A 23,044-nucleotide genomic window follows, 5' to 3' on the forward strand; every position below is an offset into this window, starting at 1 on the left:
GCACTCCTCCCCCGCTCCTCCCTCCTTCCTGTCATCCCTTTGTTTAGACCATTCTTCCTCTCTTTCACCCTCATTCTTTCCCTGCCTGACCCAGTCCAACCTCCCCCAGCCCCAGTCTAGACAGAGAGAGGATGACACAATGAAGCTGTCCCTCCTCTCCTGGAGTGTGTACTTTAATGTGTTGATGTGTATTGTGGTGCTGAACAGGGCTCGTCTGGGAAAGAGGCCGTGGTCTCGGCATTGACTCCCTGTCAGCATCGAGGTTAAATAATCAAATCGTCAAATAAAAAGGACATTGGGCCTGGTTCCATTCGGACCCCTTCCCATTTGGTGTTCCCAGATGGAAATGTATACACTACAGTGGAGGCTCCACTTGAAATGCTGGAGGGCTAGGTGGAGCTTACACCTGTCTGTGCTTTCAGACCTGTGAAAGCTGCAGGTGTAGGGGCTAAAATGGAACCAGGCCGTTGTATGCCTTTTGCTCTCTTGCCCTATCCCTCTCTGCATGTGTCTGCTGGTTGGTCCTGACAGATTGGCCCTATAGGCTTGCCTTATTTTCCCCACCCCTCTCTCGCTGGCCCAGCTGTATGTGTCAGGTCCCCCCCCCCCCCACCACCAAACCTGTCTTTCCCATCACACTGTGTGCATGCACTGGTGATACGGCTTGACGTGTGCATTAACACACTTGAACAAGGACGCTCACACAGACTAGGCATGCACACACACGTGGACAGACGCACGCATTAACAAACACACGCACACACACGCACACACACGCACACACACACACACACACACACACACACACACACACACACACACACACACACACACACACACACACACACACACACACACACACACACACCACACACACACACACACACACACGGCAGACAGCCAGACCACACTTACACGGACATGCATTCACACACTACAGACATATTGTACACACTAATGCACAGCTGCGATCACACAGAAACAACGACGTGCACTCACAGACTCTTGTATATTGTACATCACAGGCGGCTGGTGGCACCATAAATGGGGAGGACGGGCTCGTAGTAATGGCTGGAATGGAATCGATGGAAGGGTATTAAACACATGGTTTCGATGTGTTGGACACCATTCCATTTACTCCATTCAAGGCATCATTATGAGATGTCCTCCCTTCACCAGCCTCCTGTGTTTATTATATATGTATGCACATATTTAGCCTTTAGCTCTGCCTGGCCCGGTGTCTTTCTTTTGTGTCAAACTGGTTGTGAATTATGGACCACTCAATCTCTGAATGCTTCCCTTCGACTCAGACTGTAACTTCATCAAGGCCTCTGTCCTCATCTTAATCCCTTATTATGCCTGCGTGCATGGTGGCCAAACAGAATGCCTGGCTCTGGCTGTCCCCATTCAGTTCTTAATGTCTCACTGTGGTGGTCTTAACCCTTATGTTGTGTTCGTTTCATGTTAATTCATTTTGTGTTCCCGGTCCAAAATGACCGCCTCGTTATAGCTGATTATAAATACATATATTATCACCTAATGTTGTGTTAGATCTTTTTATCAACTTAAGTTCTTGTGAACATTACAAGTTTTGAACTTCTATTTATGGCCTGTAGGCCTCATTGACCTGAGCTCATACAACTTGTTTTTGAGTAAAAAAAAACATAATGTATGGATTATTTTGACTATAACAAATACTCAGATTAAACAAATCAAATCAAAGTTTATTTGTCACGTGCGCTGAATAGAACAGGTGTAGACCTTACAGTGAAATGCTTACTTACAGGCTCTAGCCAATAGTGCAAAAAAGGTATTAGGTGAACAATAGGTAAGTAAAGAAATAAAACAACAGTAAAAAGACAGGCTACATACAGTGGCGAGGCATAAAAGTAGCGAGGCTATAAACAGTAGCGAGGCTACATACAGACACCGGTTAGTCAGGCTGATTGAGGTAGTATGTACATGTAGATATGGTTAAAGTGACTATGCATAGGGGGGCCAGTACAAACAAACAAATAAATAAATAAATAATGCATGAAATGAATGGTTTGCATTCACTACTGTAAGTCGCTCTGGATAAGAGCGTCTGCTAAATGACTAAAATGTAAAGTGTAAAATGTTATAGCTTGGGGGTAAAAATGTTGAGAAGCCTTTTTGTCCTAGACTTGACACTCCGGTACCGTTTGCCATGCGGTAGTAGAGAGAACAGCCTATGACTGGGGTGGCTGGGGTCTTTGACAATTTTTAGGGCCTTCCTCTGACACCGCCTGGTGTAGAGGTCCTGGATGGCAGGCAGCTTAGCTCCAGTGATGTACTGGGCCGTACACACTACCCTTTGAAGTGCCTTGCTGTCGGAGGCCGAGCAGTTGCCGTACCAGGCAGTGATACAACCAGTCAGGATGCTCTCGATGTTGCAGCTGTAGAACCTTTTGAGGATCTCAGGACCCATGCCAAATCTTTTTAGTTTCCTGAGGGGGAATAGGCTTTGTCATGCCCTCTTCACGACTGTCTTGGTGTGTTTGGACCATTCTAGTTTGCTGTTGATGTGGACACCAAGGAACTTGAAGCTCTCAACCTGCTCCACTACAGGGGGCCTGCTCGGTCCTCCTTTTCCTGTAGTCCACAATCATCTCCTTAGTCTTGGTTACGTTGAGGGATAGGTTGTTATTCTGGCACCACCCGGCCAAGTCTCTGACCTCCTCCCTATAGGCTGTCTCGTCGTTGTTGGTGATCAGGCCTACCACTGTTGTGTCGTCTGCAAACTTAATGATGGTGTTGGAGTCGTGCCTGGCCATGCAGTCGTGGGTGAACAGAGGGAGTACAGGAGGGGACTGAGCACGCACCCCTGGGGAGCTCCAGTGTTGAGGATCAGCGTGGCAGATGTGTTGCTACCTACCCTCACCACCCAGGGGCAGCCCGTCAGGAAGACCAGGATCCAGTTGCAGAGGGAGGTGTTTAGTCCCAGGATCCTTAGCTTAGTGATGAGCTTTGAGGGCACTATGGTGTTGAACGCTGAGCTGTAGTCAATGAATAGCATTCTCACATAAGTGTTCCTTTTGTCCAGGTGGGAAAGGGAAGTGTGGAGTGCAATAGAGATTGCATCATTTGTGGATCTGTTTGGGCGGTATGCAAATTGGAGTGGGTCTAGGGTTTCTGGGATAATGGTGTTGATGTGAGCCATGACCAGCCTTTCAAAGCACCTCATGGCTACAGACGTGAGTGCTACGGGTCTGTAGTCATTTAGGCAGGTTGCCTTTGTGTTCTTGGGCACAGGGACTATGGTGGTCTGCTTGAAACATGTTGGTATTACAGACTCAATCAGGGACATGTTGAAAATGTCAGTGAAGACACCTGCCAGTTGGTCAGCACATGCCCGGAGCACACATCCTGGTAATCCGTCTGGCCCCGCAGCCTTGTGTATGTTGACCTGTTTAAAGGTCTTACTCATGTCAGCTACGGCGAGCGTGATCACACAGTCGTCCGGGGAACAGCTGATGCTCTCATGCATGCCTCAAAGCGAGCATAGAAGTGATTTAGCTCGTCTGGTAGGCTCGTGTCACTGGGCAGCTCGCGGCTGTGCTTCCCTTTGTAGTCTGTAATAGTTTGCAAGCCCTGCCACATAAGACGAGCGTCGGAGCCGGTGTAGTATGATTCAATCTTAGCCCTGTATTGACGCTTTGCCTGTTTGATGGTCCGTCGCAGGGCATAACAGGATTTCTTGTAAGCTTCTGCGTTAGAGCTCTACCCTTTAGCTCAGTGCGAATGTTGCCTGTAATCCATGGCTTCTGGTTGGGGTATGTATGCACAGTCACTGTGGGGACGACGTCCTCAATGCACTTATAGATAAAGCCAGTGACTGATGTGGTGTACTACTCAATGCCATCAGAAGAATCCCAGAACATGTTCCAGTCTGTGATAGCAAAACAGTCCTGTAGTTTAGCATCTGCTTCATCTGACCACTTTTTTATAGACCGATTCACTGGTGCTTCCTGCTTTAATTTTTGCTTATAAGCTGGAAAAAGGAGGATAGAATTGTGGTCGGATTTACCAAATGGAGGGCGAGGGAAAGCTTTGTACGCGTCTCTGTGTGCGGTGTGCAGGTGATCTAGAATTGTTTTCCCTCTGGTTGCACATTTAACATGTTGATTGGAATTGTGTAGAACTAATTTAAGTTTCCCTGCATTAAAGTCTCCGGCCACTAGGAGTGCCGCCTCTGGTTGAGTGGTTTCCTGTTTGCTTATTTCCTTATACAGCTGGCTGAGTGCGGTCTTAGTGCCAGCATCTGTCTGTGGTGGTAAATAAACAGCCACGAAAAGTATAGCTGAGAACTCTCTAGGCAAGTTGTGCTATTTATCACAGACTGCTTCACTGTCAATTTCCTGGCCTCTCTCCTCCTCACCAGTGTCATGATCAAAGATATGATCAAGAGCCTCACATACTGTATATCGTTTGGTCATTGTGCTGCCACAGAATGAATTGTGAGCAAGGCCTCAAAAAAGCTTTATACCAGAGCTGCGAGAAAAGTTCTATATATTATTGAAACACTGTTGTGTATTGTTTGTGAGAAGGCCAACAGGTGTGGTTCCCATGGGGAAAGATTCTATTGGGGAAAGGTTCCTGTGGGGGTTGCCATGGAAGCCAAGAAGGAGAGTGAGGTGTGTGTGTGTGTGTGTGTGTGTGTGTGTGTGTGTGTGTGTGTGTGTGTGTGTGTGTGTGTGTGTGTGTGTGTGTGTGTGTGTGTGTGTGTGTGTGTGTGTGTGTGTGTGTGTGTGTGTGTGTGTGTGTGTGTGTGTGTGCTCAAACACACATGCATGTGGGGGTCTGGGAGAGGAAGTGTGTCCATCTGATGAATGGGCATGGGGCTGAATTTTATACACTAATTGTATTCCCACCCATTCATTTCTAATGACCGGTCATTTTTGACTTGGAACACCACAGGTGTACAAAAGTTAAATAAAACACCCAAAATGTTATGAAAATCATCTAAATGTGTTTTGTGTGTTCAGATGCCCTGTGTGGACAAAGTCATGGAACCTTATGACAATCAGGTTAAATGAACTACATTTTTCAGAGAAAAAACTTGTTCCAATTCGACCGGGACACAACAGGAGGGTTAAGAGGAAGGCCCTGAACTCTCTCTCTTGAGTTGGAAAGCCCCACCAATTAGACAGACTCTCTACTTTACTACTTTAGGACCCCCTGTGGAGGCACAAGATGAGCAATGTGACAGGAAGTGTGTACAGCTCATTAGAACAAGATGAGCGTGTGTTTGGGGGTTTAGGTGGGGGGGGGGGGGGTGTATTTATGCAGGAGTGTGTGCCTGTGCAAATGTGCAAACTATGAGTGTTTGCCCATGTGTGTCCACTCAAACAAAGCAGGTTTGATTTCCACAGTAGATGCCCAGTTTCAGAAGTGAGTTTTGTCCAGCCAGTTCCACTGAACAACAGGGGGCTCTACCATTGATCCAAGTTCCAATTCACTGATGTCCAGAAACCTATTCTCATTTCCAAGAGGGATTGAAGACTTGTATCAATCGATTTTTGTATCGTTAGTGATGTTTTACGTCTGTGTGGCTTTGTTTGTTCCCTTCCTGCAGACAATGTGGATACAGCAAGGCCAGTCAAGAGGGGGATGAAGAACTCTACTTCCAATGTGAGTAACTGTGGCGACACACTCTCCCTCTCTGTATGTGTGTGTGTGTGTGTTGAGTCTGCACTCTATGGATGGAGGAGGAATCTGTGTGTGTGTGTGTGTGTGTGTGTGTGTGTGTGTGTGTGTGTGTGTGTGTGTGTGTGTGTGTGTGTGTGTGTGTGTGTGTGTGTGTGTGTGTGTGTGTTGCCTGCATACATGTGACAGAGAGAGAGATTACTTGTGAAGTATTAACTTGTGTGTGGCCATTAATGCTTCATTCCACGTGTGTGTGTGTGTGTGTGTGTGTGTGTGTGTGTGTGTGTGTGTGTGTGTGTGTGTGTGTGTGTGTGTGTGTGTGTGTGTGTGTGTGTGTGTGTGTGTTCAGGCTACACTGAACACACTGCTCCAGTCCATTAGATGGTGTGTGAGGCGGAATGTGATGGAGAGAGATGGAAATAAATAGGGATGGAGGAGGATGAGAGGGGGAACGGGGAGAAGGGAATTGATAGATGGAACAATGACAACGAAGGAGGAGTAAGAAGACAGAGAGTGGGGGCCAGTCAGATGATTTGCCGTCCCCCCCCCCCCCCCCCCCCCCCCCGAGAAGGAAGGATTTTAATGTTTGTCGCAAACTTTTAGAGTTGCCCGTGTCTCTGTATTTCCATCAACCTTTTTGAAGGCCTTTGTTTGACAGATTGTGGGCGGTTTGACATTTTTCCTGTGTGTGTGTGTGTGTGTGTGCGTGCGCGTGTGTGTGTGTGCGTGCGTGCGTGCGTGTGTGTGCGTGCGTGCGTGTGTGCATGCGTGCACTGGGAATGAAATATGCCCGGAAAATGACACGCCATCAGCTGACGAGCTCACACACACTTTCTCTCAGACGTGAACAAATGCAGACAGACATCTACACACAGTAAAAGCGAAAAACACACACACGCTGACACACATACTCGCTCCCCCACCTCCCCCTTGATAACAATACATTTACAGTCTCTCGGGAGCCCCTCCAGCACAGTGTTTTCCTACCCTGGACCTCGAGCATCCCCAACAGTAGTGTAGTCCTGGACAACACTGCTCTAGCATGCTGTACTGTATGTTGCTGCCCATCTAACACATCAGTTATAACATGAAGTTGTTTCCTCCCCCATCGGTGGGTCTAATTACGTGTGTGTGTGTGTGTGTGTGTGTGTGTGTGTGTGTGTGTGTGTGTGTGTGTGTGTGTGTGTGTGTGTGTGTGTGTGTGTGCATGCCTTCATGCGTGTGTGTCTCTCGTGCAGTCATGCGGTGTTAATATCCGTTAATTCCCCCCCCCCCCCCCCACCCAATCGCTTGTGACAAAGACACGGTTAACCCTGAAACGAATCAGCTACACAAAAAGCCCAAGCAGGGAGGGAGTGAGGGAGAGAGAGAGAGAGAAAAATGAATCAAAGTGGGTTTGGCCTGCTTTAAATAAATGTAACATCTCCTCCAATGGGCTGTTGTGTGGTTACAAAACCCATCGCTCTGGAAAAGAGGATATTCGATCCTTCCACTTAACACTGGCCAGCTGGAATGGAGTAGCTTTCATTTTCTCTGCAATCAGACTGTGTGTGTGTGTGTGTGTGTGTGTGTGTGTGTGTGTGTGTGTGTGTGTGTGTGTGTGTGTGTGTGATCAATAAGCTTTTATGAGACAGTGAGTCGAGACCTGGTCGATTTAGAGTTGTAATCACATTTCAGAACCAGTCTGGCCCAAAGGCTTCTGGGAAGGCACGGCTTCTTAGGTAGAAGTAGGGCCTAAGTACCACTGGTTCTGAATCCTCAGAATAATGAAGTAGTGAGTAGAAGTCCAATTTGAGGTTCATCCTGATCTGTTTCTAAGGGCAACTTCATCCCGGAACTTGTCTTGTACTGCGGGGGTGACTGCGTAAGAGGTCAAAGGTTAGGTATAGGTATTGAAAAGTCCATTGGCTAGTGGTAACAGTGTATTGGCTAGAGTGTACATTCATTGGTCATGGGCCACATAGTCGTTAAAGGCTGAGGGGCTAGTCAGGGTCGAATAGGGTTTAGTGACTAGTAATGGACTTAGGGTAGAGAACATCATTTATCACTAGTGACTAAAAGTCACTGAGCCATTTGCACAAGGTGCTTTGCCCTACAAGGGAGCATGTTCAGATCAAATCATTTTAACTTTACACCTTTCATAATGGATTACAGGTTAGAAAGCAAAGAGTTTACAAGACAGACATATAGTGGGTTCACAGATACTTGTGGGATAGGAACCGAATATCACTTCCTTTGTTGCAGGTAGAGTTTTTAGGATGCCTTGTGAGGTTAGAAACTGATAACAAAGTGACACTCAAAGGCTTTTACCTCAGGATTTTCTCTTTCCTGCCAATTATTTCCTGCCCTAGTTACTAGTGAATATTATTATTGTTTTTGCTCAACAGTTCTGAAGTCATAAGAGACAAACCCCTTGAACTAAGCTACTGTCTCCAGGAAACGTGAGCTGTACAAATAAGACTTGCAGTGATGTGGTTGATTCCCTTTTTTCCCAAGTAGCGCAGTAGGTGAGAAGGTGGTGCGGGACAAACGATGGATTCCGATTTTAAAACACCATCCATACAGTGGCTGTCAAACGAAGGACGACACCGGATTACCGCTTATGTCGGGATGTGTTTTGCGTGCCTTTAAATACGGTTTTGTGATTCACGAATAGGACTAGCTTGTCGTTTCTGTGGTGTTGTGGTAGACTGTTGCAGGTTGTAATCTTGCGTTACCGTCCGCGTCCCACAGTTAAGATCCCGACCCGGAGGACCTACATAGACCCAGAGACGTGTGAGGACCTGGTGCAGGCTGTCCTCACCTTTGCCAAAGAGCTAGACAACTCCAGCATCAAGATAGAGAGAATTGTCCACACAGGTACTGAGACAGTGCTTTGGCTTTCATATACTCTCATATTCTCTTTCTTTGTACTTCTGTATTTTATCTTTGCCAATTTTCACTCCTCTATCTCCCCTCCCTGTTTACCCTGTTTTTTATCTCCTTCTTTCTCTTTCTCTCTCTCTCTCTCCTCATCTCTTACTCACCCCCACCTCTCTCTGATGGACCAGCACTGCAGTCCGCTATCTAACCCCGTCTCTGTGTCTCCACCTGCAGGTGACTTCGGGGAGGTGTGCCGTGGCTGTCTCAAGCTGCCCAGCAAGCGGGAGCTTCCGGTGGCCATCAAGACGCTGAGGGCCGGCTGCTCAGAGAAACAGAGGCGCTCCTTCCTCAGCGAGGCCGGGATACTGGGACAGTTTGACCACTCCAACATCGTCCGTCTGGAGGGGGTCATCACCAGCGGTGAGCTCGTTACCGAACTCTCAAATGAACCCTTAGTCCCTATGCGTTTACACCTAGCTCCTATTTACTATGCTTTATAGGGGGCAACTGTCTGACGGGGGAACATTTACTGAACAGACCGCACAAACCCCAAACGATTACTCATTGACAGACGGACAGCAGTTGAAGTCCAGCAGAGAAGGGAGAGGGGGAAAAGGACAGGAGGAAGGAAAGGGAGGTGAGGAGCGTTTCAGAGGGGTAATGTTTCAGAGGGGCAGATGAGGTAGAACCAGCGTTGGAAGGAATGGGATTGGATGGGACTGGTGCCTGCCTGCCTGAACACACACTGTGCACCGTAGGACTGCAGCAGATGTGTTGGGAACGGTAATTGGTGCTAGAGACACAGCAGGACTCTGAAACCCACTCTAATCTTCCCCGCCACCTCACGCGGGTGCACGCTCACACACAGGTGTGCATACACACTCATTCAAACTGTCACACACCCAAGCGCGCACACACACACCGCCCTCGGATTGCAAATCACCTGCATTGCGTTGCTTACGCCCCACTAGCCCGCCATTCGACCACCTTCCACCCCCACAGCCCACCTGTCAGCCCCCACCACCTCTCCCTCCATCCCTCCATCAGAGGGCTCCGGCGCTACAGCGAGGGTCATTAGCGAGACAGAGACGTGCTGCTTGCTAAACGTCCAGCAGGGGGCACCAGGGGGAGGTGGTGGGACATGATAGGGGAGTGGTGTAGGGTACCGGGTAGTGTGTGCTAGTGTAGTATGTTGGAGGGGAGGGTTGGATCAGCAGGATAGTTGGTCTGGTAGAAAAGAAGAGGTAGCTAGTCTTGTAGTGAAGCGTGATAGAGTAGTCAGCCAGAGTAATGATAGTGATTTAGTGAAGCGGTAGTGCTGTATGTTAGTGTTGCATGATAACGTGGACGTATGATGTGGTAGACCAGAGTGATGGGGTAATGTTTTAGTCCTGTCTGTCTGTTTGGGATAGAGGGTGCCTGAGGGAGGCTGATAGTGTGCATTTATAAGGCACTTAGATCACAGCCAGCAAGATGTGTGTGTGTGTGTGTGTGTGTGTGTGTGTGTGTGTGTGTGTGTGTGTGTGTGTGTGTGTGTGTGTGTGTGTGTGTGTGTGTGTGTGTGTGTGTGTGTGTGTGTGCTTGGTTTCCATGTTACTCTGCTCCATCTCTGTCTGACGCACACACACACACACACACTACCTGGTCGCTAAGGGAGTCACTGCTTCCTGTCTTTCTAATGGAGTGGCATCCTTTTCTCCTCAGCTGGCTGCTCTCTCTCTCTCTCCCTCACCGTCTCTCCCTCCTTATCCCAGCGCTCTTTCTGTCCCCTCTTCTTCTAATTTTTGTGTGTTCTTTCCCCTCTCCCGTTCCCTCATTCCTACCCCAGTGCCTACTCCTACTGTCCTCTCTTTTTCCCCCTCTCAGGTTTCGGTCTTCTCTCCCTTCACTGTTTTGATACACTCTGGCCACCTGCGCTCAGCGAGTGTGAGAAGTGTGTGTGGTCACTAAACCTGGTGTGAATAAGAGAGAGCAGCACACAAGCCATCTTGCTCCTCTCCAGCTTAGTAGGTGAAGAATGGCAGTGCATAACCACTGCTGTCCCCAAGCCAGCTGGACTATAATAATAACGTGTGTGTGTGTGTGTGTGTGTGTGTGTGTGTGTGTGTGTGTGTGTGTGTGTGTGTGTGTGTGTGTGTGTGTGTGTGTGTGTGTGTGTGTGTGTGTGTGTGTGTGTGTGTGTGTGTGTCTGTGTGTGTGTGTGTGTGTGTGTAGGTAACACCATGATGATTGTGTTGGAGAGCATGTCCAACGGGCCCCTGGACTCCTTCCTCAGGGTAAGAGTGTGTGCATACTGTGTCTTTGTGTGCTCTTGTAACAGTGTTTACCTCAGCATGACTCCTGGTCTAGTTTCCAAACGTTACGTAAGATGGTTGGTATAAAATAAATCCCGGGGCATATTGTGTATCCTTATAAGCCACATAACTAACCATCATGTTAATCCTTCATAATGGAGTTTGTTCTCCGTTGGAACTGCAATGTATTATATTGCATCTCTATGGTCCTTAACCCACTATCGACCCCCCCTCCCTCCCTCCCTCCCTCCCCTCCCTCCCTCCCTCCCCTCCTCACCCTCCTCCCCCTCTCTAGAAGCACGAGGGCCAGCTCTCCGTGCTCCAGTTGATGGACATGCTGGGGAGCGTGGCCTCTGGGATGAAGTACCTGACAGAGATGGGCTTCGTCCACCGCCGACTGGCCGCCCACAAGGTGCTGGTCAACGCCAGCCTGGGCTGCAAGGTGTCTGGCTTCAGACCCCTCCAAGAGGACAAGATGGAGGCCATCTACAGCGCAATGGTGAGAATACTGACTGATATTCTATTACTAGTAAAAAGTATATTACTACATATATGTATATTTTTAACTAGTACTATATATTACAATTATTTTATTTTTTTATATTATATTACTACCTATAGTCTTTACTCTTTACCCATAGAGGCCATCTACACCACGCTGGTGAGACTACTCACTGATATGTACTGTTATTTACATTGTTGAAAACCATATTGTTTACTACCGTGTTTAGTCTTTACCCATATAGACCACACTGGCGAGAGAACAGGCTGATATCTTCTCCTGTTAAATATATTACTCCTAATAAATCTAAAAACCCCATCTTATAAAAAAAAAAATGCTATAAAAATCATAGGTTCAAATGACATTGACATCTTTAAAGAAGCCCATTTTGTATTTCCCCGTTGTGTTGGATCTGATGTGCAGTGTGTGTGCAGTGCAGACTTTGATTTAAAATACTTTCTATAATGAATCAGTGTTTCCCTGTGGTTTCTCCTTCTCGCTCTCTTTGTCCGACTCCCTTTTTTCACTCTCTTTTGGTCGACAAGATTAGATTTAAATGAGGCAGTGTATAGGATACATTTTATTTGACTGTAATTTACATGACGATTTGAGAGCAACTGCGTTTCAAACGATGCGACAACAGAAACCAGAGCTATTCTGGAGTAGCGATGAAGTAAAACTTGAATGGCTATTCAGAAAATAAGTTTTCCTTGTGGCACAGTTGTATTTCCAAAGCGTGGAAGTCGCGACGAGATAAGTTGTATAACTGAACGGTTTTCGTTTCTTGTGTTTCAATTGTATTCATTTCAGTAGGAATGACTACTCTACTCTCGTACTGGTTGCCCATGTCCCTAAATGACTACCGACCTGTAGCACTCACGTCTGTAGCCATGAAGTGCTTTGAAAGGCTGGTCATGGCTCACATCAACACCATCATCCCAGAAACCCTAGACCCACTCCAATTTGCATACCGCTCTAACAGATCCACAGATGATGCAAACTGTATTGCACTCCACACTGCCCTTTCCCACCTGGACAAAAGGAACACCTATGTGAAAATGATATTCATTGACTACAGCTCAGCGTTCAACACCATAGTACCCTCAAAGCTCATCACTAAGCTAAGGATCCTGGGACTAAACACCTCCCTCTGCAACTGGATCCTGGACTTCCTGACGGGCCGCCCCCTTGTGGCAACACATCTGCCACGCTGATCGTCAACACAGGGGTCCCTCAGGGGTGCGTGCTCAGTCCCCTCCTGTACTTCCTGTTCACTCATGACTGCATGGCCAGGCACGACTCCAACACCATCATTAAGTTTGCAGACGACACAACAGTGGTAGGCCTGATCACCGACAACGACGAGACAGCCTATAGGGAGGAGGTCAGAGACCTGGCCGGGTGGTGCCAGAATAACAACCTATCCCTCAACGTAACCAAGACTAAGGAGATGATTGTGGACTACAGGAAAAGGAGGACTGAGCACGCCCCCATTCTCAACGATGGGGCTGTAGTGGAGCAGGTTGAGAGCTTCAAGTTCCTTGGTGTCCACATCAACAACAAACTAGAATGGTCCATACACACCAAGAAACTTGTGAAGAGGGCACGACAAAGCCTATTCCCCCTCAGGAAACTAAAAAGATTTGTCATGGGTCCTCAGGCATGGGTCCTCCTTCTACAGCTGCAACATCGAGAGCATCCTGACTGGTTGCATCACTACCTGGTACGGCAACTGCTCGGCCTCCGACCGCAAGGCACTGCAGAGGATAGTGTGTACAGCCCAGTACATCACTGGGGCTAAGCTGCCTGCCATCCAGGACCTCTACACCAGGCGGTGTCAGAGGAAGGCCTTAACATTTTTCAAAGACTCCAGCCACCCCAGTCATAGACTGTTCTCTCTGTACCGGAACACCAAGTCTAGGACCAAAAGGCTTCTCAACAGCTTTTACCCCCAAGCCATAAGACTCCTGAACAGCTAATCAAATGGCTACCCGGACTATGCTCCCCCCGCCAGCCCCTTTTTTACGCTGCTGCTACTCTCTGTTTATCATCTATGCATAGTCACTTTAATTAATCCTACATGTACATACTACCTCAAATAGCACGACTAACCGGTGCACCCGCACGTTGACTCTGTACCGGTACCACCTGTATAATGCCTCGCTACTGTTATTTTTTACTGTTTTTATTTATTTTTATTTACTTATCTATTGTTTACCTAATACCTATTTTTTACTTAAAGACCTTAACAAACAGTGCCGTTTTTAAGTAAGCATTTCACTGTAAGTTCTACACCTGTTGTATTCGGCACACGTACTACTATGGCTGACCCTGTAAAACAACATTTCACTGCACCCTATCTGGTGTATGTGACAATAAAACATCCACTGTACCAGTCAAAAGTTTGGACACGCCTACTCATTCAAGGGTTTTTCTTTAGTTTTACTATTTTCTACAATGTAGAATAATAGTGAAGACATCAAAACTATGAAATAACACATATGAAATCATGTAGTAACCCAAAAAGTTTTAAACAAATCAAAGTCTATTTTATATTTCAGATTCTTCAAAGTATCCACCCTTTGCCTTGATGAAAGCTTTGCACACTCAAGGCATTCTCTCAACCATCTTCACCAGGAATGCTTTTCCAACAGTCTTGAAGGAGTACATGAGAACCACACATGCAGAGAGCATCCGTTCACATACTCTGCGTCTCACAAAGACACGGTGGTTGGAACAAAAAAAATCTCAAATTTGGACTCATCAGACCAAAGGACAGATTTCCATCGGTCTAATGTCCATTGCTCGTGTTTCTTGGTCCAAGCAAGTCTCTTCTTATTGGTGTCCTTTAGTATTTTTTTTTTTTTTTAGCAATTCGACCATGAAGGCCTGATTGACGCAGTCTTCTCTAAACAGTTGGTGTTGAGATGTGTTTGTTACTTGAACTCTGAAGGAGTTAACACTGCTGCACAGTATAAATTCATTAGAGGTAACTCTGGGTCCTCCTTTCCTGTGGCGGTCCTCATGAGAGCCAGTTTCATCATAGCGCTTGATGGTTTTTGCGACTGCACCTGAAGAAACTTTTAAAGTACGTGACATTTTCCGGATTGACTGACCTTCATGTCTTCAAGTAATGATGGACTGTCCGTTTTCTCTTTGCATATTTTTTTTAACTAATTGACTTATTTAACCTTTATTTAACTAGGTAAGTCAGTTTAAGAACAAATTGTTATTTACATTTGAGCTGTTCTTGCCATAATATGGACTTGGTCTTTTACCAAATAGGGCTATCTTCTGTATACCACCCCTACCTTGTCACAACACAACTGATTGGCTCAAACTCATTAAGAAGGAAAGAAATTCTACAAATTAACTTTTAACAAGGCACACCTGTTAATTGAAATGCATTCCAGGTGACTACCTCATGCAGCTGGTTGAGAGAATGCCAAGAGTTTGCAAAGCTGTCATCAAGGCAAAGGGTGGTTACTTTAATTAATCTAATATATAAAATATATGTTTTGTTTAACACTTTATTGGTTACTACATGATTCCATATGTGTTATTTCATAGTTTTGATGTCTTCACTATTATTCTACAATGTAGAAAATCGTAAAAATTAAGAAAAACCCTGGAATAAGTAGGTGTGTCCAAACTTTGACTCGTACTTTACATGTTTGCATATCTAAGTATGATCATTTTATTTGTATACAACAAATACAGTGTCTTATCAGCCCATGTGGGCTGGGCATCATGATGCATGACACAGTTATCAAATAAATAAATAGCAAATATATGATAATCATAGTGTAGTAGGATGTTTAAATGTAGATTCTAACATAGGCTACATGAAACGTACTCATACAAGAACTTTGTTGAAGAGAAAAGTGAGAGTGCCTTTGATCCGAAGTGCCTTTGATCCAAGGCCGCATCATGAATGGCATTCAAAGGTATTAGAGTAGATAGAGGGTTAATCAGAGTTCCCAAAGTTCACACTTAAGCCAACAGCTTGTTCATGCTAATACGCTGTCTAAATCGTTCCACTAATCCGAACCAAAAAAAAACGACAAAATAGACGACCATGAAATGTTGAAATTAATTACTATGAACCCTCCCTCAGCTTGGACATGAACCAGGACGGTGAATTACTAGCTTACTCATTCAATATCCAGACTTTGTGTCTACCTCTATGTTCACAGTACTAAACTCTCCAAAAGAAATGGCAAAGGCCAAGCTGGCTGAGCCCTTGAGATATTAATGCATTAAACAAATACATAATATCACCATTATCTCACCCAGCCCACACGCTGCCCTAACATGCCCTTTGCTTTTTAGCTCTGATTAAATGGAAAATGTCCGCCAATGAAGAAACACTTTATGAACACTGTTTGGTTAAATCGGAGGTCAGGACAGAACTGAAGAGGACAGTGTTTTTAGTGAATGTGGAACATTTTCAACGTTCTTTTTTCTTCTAATAGCTTTTTCTAGGGAGCACATTGTTAGAAAACGGTGATTTAAAGGGGGAGAATATATTTTTTGAAGTGTTGTATTTCGAAGTCTTTATGGGGATAAATCTGTTTGATGGATTAGCTCTTTTGGAAGAACCTTGGATAAAGAGATTGTTTGGGTGTCGTTTTGTTCTCGGAGATCTCCTGAAGCCACTTTAGACTGAGATGGAGTCATCGTTCACTATCAACATTTCTCCCTGTAAGTTAACACGCCTTTCTCTCCCGCCATCTCTCGTCTCGTCCTAGGTGATCAAAGCGATAGAGGATGGCTTCCGCCTGCCTGCCCCTATGAACTGTCCACCCCACCTCCACCAGCTGATGTTGGACTGTTGGCAGAAGGAGAGGACCGAGAGACCCACCTTCAGCCAGATCCACTCAGCTCTCAGCAAGAGCATCCGCAGCCCTGACGGCATCGGCTCCTCCACTCTGGCACGCAGGTAGGACATAGGCCCCTGCAAACCATGCTTAACACGGGCTAAACAAGGGTTGATATACAGGCTAACAGGTAACAGACTTTGCTAGCCAACATGGGCTGGCATCGGTATGGTTTGTTTATGTCGTCCAAGCAGGTCTCCCACTTCCCACTCAGTTTTGATATCAGACTCGAAATACTACCACTTATGGTAACAATAGACTCATGCATCCCTTCCTGAAATCTATCTCTCGCTCTCTCCCTGATCTCTCTCTCTCTCTTCTTCTATCCGTAGAACCCTCCCTCAGCTAGGAACCCTCCCTCTGGGCTCCTCCATCTCCCTGGCAGAGCGGACTCTTCCTTCGTTCCCCTCGTTTAACTCGGTAGGGGAGTGGTTGGATGCGGTGGACATGGGGCGCTACAAGGACAACTTCACCGCGGCAGGATACTGCTACCTGGAGTCTGTGGCCCGTATGACAGTCCAGTAAGTGGCTCTAAGTGTGTGTGTGTGTGCGGGCGGGCGAGCGAGAGAGCGTTGATGCACAAACAAGTATGTTGCTGGTGCATCAGTATCATGAGTTGGTATAGTCTAACGGATGTCTTTGTGCTGTGGTCGTTCTCCACAGAGACGTATTGAGTCTAGGCATCACCTCTCTGGAGCACCAGAAACAGATCCTGTCTGCCATCCAGACCCTTAGAGCCCAGGTCATCCAGATGCACGGCAGAGGGGTGCAGGTCTGACACACACATGTGCGGACGGACGGACAGATGGATACAAGGATTTTCACAGAGGAGAGACTCGTCTCTCATCCAGATGGACAACATGAAGTGGATGGAGAGATCGGCAGAGATATCGCCACACTGCACCCACTCACTCTTCCTCCTCTTCCTCCCTCTCTCTAAGTCCTTTGGAGCGAGGCATCTTCCAGTCTTGTGATCAACGTACTTTTGTCTGCACGCTGACCCAAATTGACTAGATGTCCACTCTGACAACTGGCCCTGGATCAGTAGTTAAAGAGACTTAAAACTACCCTGATAGAGAAGTACTGTCCATTTAAAATGTCTGGCACTGCTCTCAAAATATGGGGTAATAACATTTCCTTGATGGAGAAGAACTGTCCCATCAAGCAGAGTGATACTCTACTGAACCACTGGTCTCAGAACTGAGGTTAAAACCACCCTGGTTGAGAAGTACTGTCCATTACAGGGCTGCCCCTCTACTACTGGTCTCAGAACAGTGGGATAAGGCACTAATGGCGAAAGTTCTGTCTGTCAAACAGGGCTGAAATTGTAAAACTGGTCTCAGTTCAATGGTTAAAACATTACTGTTCCGGCCGCTGAAGTGCGATCAAGTGACTGGTTCCCACAGTGTGAGGCGGAGCCCAGGCCGTGTCAAGTCATACGTAGCCCGACCAATCACGAGGCTGGAAAAATACTTACCTTCAGAAGGAAACTACTGATTAAAAAAACGAAAACTAGAAAACTGTAAATCGAAAACAAAGGATTTCCGTGTGTTTGATTGTTCATTTCTATTTCGTCTGTTACACAATTTCTCTTTTTTAAAGTTTTTCCGTTAACCGTCTCTGCTCTGCTCTCCTGGTGTTTTCTCAGTGTGTGGAATGGCTAATGTCCCTTAGCCGGGGATGTCAGTGGTATCATGTAGCGTCTCGCTAATATATTTCTCCTGTCTAAAAAGCATTTTCACTACATGGGTATATTGCACTGTTAAGAATAAAGGTCAAGTCTCAAGCTGACGAATCGAATATTTATTCATATTTATATGCGTTTCCAGTTTACAGACTCTCACACAACCTGACGGGAAGAGGTTACGAGGGTCATACTTGATTTTTCTTTTTAAATTACTAAATAATTTGTGTAATTTTGTGTTTAAGGATGCTGCAAAGCACATGTCCTTTGGTGTCAAGCATATCCCTTCCTAGCCGTTCCGTTTGTTTTGATTACAGTGTGTATCATAAAGTTTTCTTTTTTTATAGTTAGAGGGATTCTGTTACTGAATAAAGGTGTTCTGTGCCGAAGAAGATATTATGAAGAGGACTTACACTGTAGTATGTCGACTGTTTTCTTCTCATAAACTGGGGTATTGAATCATTTTGATACAGTCAACAAATCTACAGTAGTTGATATAGGACTTATACATTTTGAGTCCGGTGTCGCTGGATGTACGGTATCGATGTGTTGCATTATATATGCAGTATTGCAGTATTTCAGAATGTCGTAGAGTGATCATTTATGTTTTTTCCCGGCCAGCAATTCAAGCTGTCATGCATAGGGCCCTGTGTTTTGGTTAATCATGTCACATGACCTGTATTTTAACTTTTTGTTTAAAGCTTTTTCGTCAAACTGTCCCCCCTTTCTTTTTATGTCAGATGGTCCAAGCACCATCCTCAGACAATTGCTTTCATTTTTGGTCTGATTCTCATTTCTGGAAAATGCCTAAAATAAAGGTTAAGTGGTTAACCAAAACACAGGGCCTTAGCTATACAACATGGTTGCACACTTTAACATATTCTAAATGTTCCTACAAATCCCACAACCCCCCACAGTGCAGTCACAAGCCACTCCCATTTGTCAGTATTATGTATTTTTCAAAACAGGTAACATTTAGTCGTAGGTAACATGTTTTGGGGCATTTTTTGATTTATCTCATACTCTTGTAGCTCGCTGCAGTGCATTCGGAAAGTATTCAGATCCCTCCACATTTTGTTACGTTACAGCCTTATTTTAAAATGGATAAAATACTTTTTTTCCCTCATCAATCTACACACAACACCCCAAAATAACAAAGCGAAAACAGTTTTTTTCTTCGCAAATTTATAAAAAATGAAAAAGATACCATATTTTCATAAGTATACAGATCCTTTGCTATCAGACTTGAAATTGAGCTCAGGTGCATCCTGTTTCCACTGATCATCCTTGATGTTTCTACAACTTGATTGGGGTCCAACTGTGGTAAATTCAATTGATTGGACATGATTTGGAAAGGCACACACCTGTCTATATAAGGTCCCACAGTTGACAGTGCATGTCAGCAAAAACCGAGCCATGAGGTCGAAGGAATTGTCCATAAAGCTCCGAGACAGGATTATGTCGAGGCACAGATCTGGGGAAGGGTACCAAATAATTTCTGCAGCATTGAAGGTCCCCAAGAACACAGTGGCCTCCATCATTCTTAAATAAAAAAAGTTTTGAACCACCAAGATTCTTCCTAGAGATGGCCGCCCTGCCAAACTGAGCAATCGGGGGAGAAGGGCCTTGGTCAGGGAGATGACCAAGAACCCGATGGTCACTCTGACAGAGCTCTAGAGTTCCTCTGTGGAGATGGGAGTACCTTCCAGAAGGACAACCATCTCTGCAGCACTCCACCAATCAGTGTGTGTCCAGACGGAAGCCACTCCTCTGTAAAAGGCACATGACCGCCCACTTGGAGTTTGCCAAAAGACACCTAAAGGACTCTCAGACCACGAGAAACAAGATTCTCTGGTCTGATGAAACCAAGATTGAACTCTTTGGCCTGAATGCCAAGCATCACGTCTGGAGGAAACCAGGCACTGCTCATCACCTGGCCGATACCATCCCTACGGTGAAGCATGGTGGTGGCAGCATCATGCTGTGGTGATGTTTTTCAGCGGCAGGGACTGGGAGACTAGTCAGGATCGAGGGAAAGATTGTGATGGAGAATGTTACGTTTGTGCTTTTCTAGTAACCAATTTCTGTGTTCATGCAAGTGATTGAATGTGCCTGGGAGGAATCCTCACTATCAGTATCTGCAATTTGCTAGTACACCCAGAACCTTGTTTTGAGAATGAAAGGGATATCTCAGTTTCAAGGTCTCAGCTTGGAGAGAAGACAGGTATTTGTCTGTCACATGCATGAACCAGTATTGGTCTGTCACATGCATGAACCAAACGTTAATGATAAATTAATTATGAATGATGAATAAGCTAAATCATGCAAATGTAGCTTGTCTGAGTAGTATGAGATCTAACGGGACTGCCCCGACGGAGCTCACTTCAGACCGGTACTTTATGCATCTCGGTTTGACTGTGACCTCTCCAGCTTGCTGTTAATAAAACAATGATTCATTTAATATTGACGTTCAGTGTCCCTGTGTTGAATTTCCACGACAAGATGAATGGAGCAAAGTACAGAGAGATCCTTGTTGAAAACCTGCTCCAAGGTGCTCAGGACCTCAGACTTTGGTGAAAGTTCACCTTTCAACAGGACAATGACCCTAAGCACACACAGGAGTGGCTTCAGGACAAGTCTCAATGTCCTTGAGTGGCCCAGCCAGAGCCCCGAACTTTAGCCCGATTGAACATCTCTGGAGAGACCTGAAAATAGCTGTGCAGCGACGCTCCCCATCCAACCTGACAGAGCTTGAGAGGATCTGCAGAGAAGAATGAGAGAAACTCCCCAAATACAGGTGTGCCAAGCTTGTAGCGTCATACCCAAGAAAATTCAAGGCTGTAATCGCTGCCAAAGGTGCTTCAACAAAGTACTGAGTAAAGGGTCTGAATACTTATGTAAATGTCATATTTCCGTTGTTTATTTTTAATACATTTGCAAAAAAATCAAAACCTGTTTTTCCTTTGTCATTATGGGGTATTGTGTGTCGATTGATCAGGGGGGAAAAAAACGATTTAATCAATTTTAGAATAAGGCTGTAACATAACAAAGTTTGGAAAAAGTGAAGCGGTCTGAATACTTTCCGAATGCACTGTACACAATAAATGTTTTATTGGTTCAGTGTGGTTCATAAATGGATTCTTGTAATAGGGAGGTATCTGGTATGAAAGGACTACCAGTATATTTTCTCGTTTCTTCCCATGTATTCTCTCTTTCTCTCTCCCCCTTTCTCTGTAGCTGTTTTGCCTCAACACCATATATAAACCCATATCATGTTCTAAAAAGATACCCCTATAGACTCACACACATATATAGAAACTGTCTCAACAGCCCTGTATACACAGACACCAAACTGGACCTTTTTACTACAGCGAATCAGTCGTTGTTGTTGTCGTCCCCCCCCCCCCCCCCCCCCCGCTCTCTCTCTGTGTTTACTCTACCATTACAAAATATGTTTACTGTAAATATGTATTTGAAAATGCAATCTATTTTTATAATTTGTTTGAAGAACAATGTGTTGAAAATATCTGCTCACTGTGTAGGGGTTTTATCGTTTGAATTTAGGGCCATTGCCAATAAACTTGGGTGTTTGGAATTTTAAAACAAAACATTTTTTTTGGTTAGTTTTTTGATGATTTTTACCTGTTTAGAAAAACAGATGGCTGTTGCAATATTGAAATGTGTTATTAAAAAATCTCCAATAAGAGCAAACATTGTCTGTGTATTTGGCTTGCTTCAGGCTCTGAGCTTGATCATCTGTTCATCCTTTCCCATGTGCAATTCTGCTTCATTCCCCTTGTGAAAAGATGCAGTAATCAGCTTACAGAAAACTCAACTCTTTCAGTTCACCTTTTGTTCTGTTCTTCTCAGCAAACATTCTGTTCACAACCTCGGACAATAACTCTCCGGATTGAGTCAAGGCCTTCATTGAGAAAGAGCCCTGGAATTGTGCTCAGATGTGAATCCCGGCCTCAATCTTGTTCTAAAGGAAGCTCCACCAAAGATGGTGGATAAATGAAGATGTCTTACTCAGGCTGTTTACGATTGACAAAATTGGTCTCAGTTCCAGTCTACTGTGACACCATTCAAGCCCCCGAGGACTGGAATTGCCCATCCATGGCTCAAGGGGTGGTTCTCCCATAGGCACCAATGCGATAGCAGCTGGGTCTGGTCTGCTTTGTTCATTGACTGTGTATGAACCAGAAACAATTAGGGAGTGGAATGTCTCACTTCTTCCTTCTCTGGCTCCACTTCAAGGGCAGAACTAATGTGATTGGTTGGATGAAAGCTATGGGCACAGCTTGAAGTGACATGTCAGTCGGTGGAGTTTACAGGTGAGTTAAACATTTTTTAAAAGGCCTTTGGGGTGGTTGCCAAGAACTCAACCAGAGAGGAAGAGGTGAGGCAAGAGGGATAACTTGGCCCAAACTCTGTCTTCTTCTTGTACGGCAGTCAATGAGTGCCGAATTTGGTTAACAAAAAATGTAATGGCTTATTTGCTACGTGTGGCTTATTTGATTGAATAGAAGTTCCGTAATTATTAGGTTGTTACAAGTGTACTGATATGTAGAACACTTGACATCAAATCAAATTTTAAAAAGACCTTGCAGTGAAATGCTTACTTACTTAGCCCTTAACCAACGATGCTTTAAGAAAAAAAAGTTTTGCAGTTCTCTACATTAGACACATCATTCAAAGCTAACAGGTCTTGTGATTTCGTTCGGAAAACACTGCCATTCCAAATGCCACACTCATTGACCGATTACCTACAACCAGTGCTGACCTGTGAAAGCACTTATAGCTAATGTCTTCACTTAGAAATCAGAGCTGGAGCACTATAAATAGGTTTCAGGTTGCCTTTCTTGGTTTGGACAACAATGGAGGCCGATTTTGGAGAGAGAGGAAGAGGAGGGAGAGTAAGAGGGGGACGAGGAGGAGGAGGGGGAGGACAAGCTTATGTTTGTCGTCTGTATATGTTTTGTCTGTTACTATTCATCCCGAAATCTGGATAAAAATACAATGTTTTGAGAAATAAATACATGTAATTTCCCCCCCTTGCATTTCTGTTTATAGTCTAAATATATACTGAATATGCATACATACTGTATATATTTGTGCACATACATGTACGTGTGAGTGCCATGACAAACTGCTG

The 23,044-nt window shown here is 45.2% G+C and overlaps 1 protein-coding gene across 1 annotated transcript in view; it reads left to right on the top strand.

Moving 5' to 3' along the window:
* LOC106570040 (ephrin type-A receptor 7) overlaps positions 1-21,600 on the top strand; it is a 199,560-nt gene extending 177,960 nt beyond the window's left edge. The window contains exons 9-16 of the mRNA XM_082961406.1: positions 5,597-5,652; positions 8,401-8,526; positions 8,764-8,949; positions 10,744-10,805; positions 11,119-11,322; positions 16,077-16,267; positions 16,538-16,726; positions 16,869-21,600. Of these exons, the coding sequence (XP_082817532.1) occupies positions 5,597-5,652; positions 8,401-8,526; positions 8,764-8,949; positions 10,744-10,805; positions 11,119-11,322; positions 16,077-16,267; positions 16,538-16,726; positions 16,869-16,983 (1,129 nt within the window). The 3' untranslated portion in view covers positions 16,984-21,600. The remainder of the gene's footprint in view (positions 1-5,596; positions 5,653-8,400; positions 8,527-8,763; positions 8,950-10,743; positions 10,806-11,118; positions 11,323-16,076; positions 16,268-16,537; positions 16,727-16,868) is intronic.
* The last annotated feature ends 1,444 nt before the right edge of the window (positions 21,601-23,044 follow it).

The sequence above is a fragment of the Salmo salar genome, chromosome 14, assembly GCF_965601325.2.
Source record: "Salmo salar chromosome 14, fSalSal1, whole genome shotgun sequence".
NCBI classification, from domain to species: domain Eukaryota; kingdom Metazoa; phylum Chordata; class Actinopteri; order Salmoniformes; family Salmonidae; genus Salmo; species Salmo salar.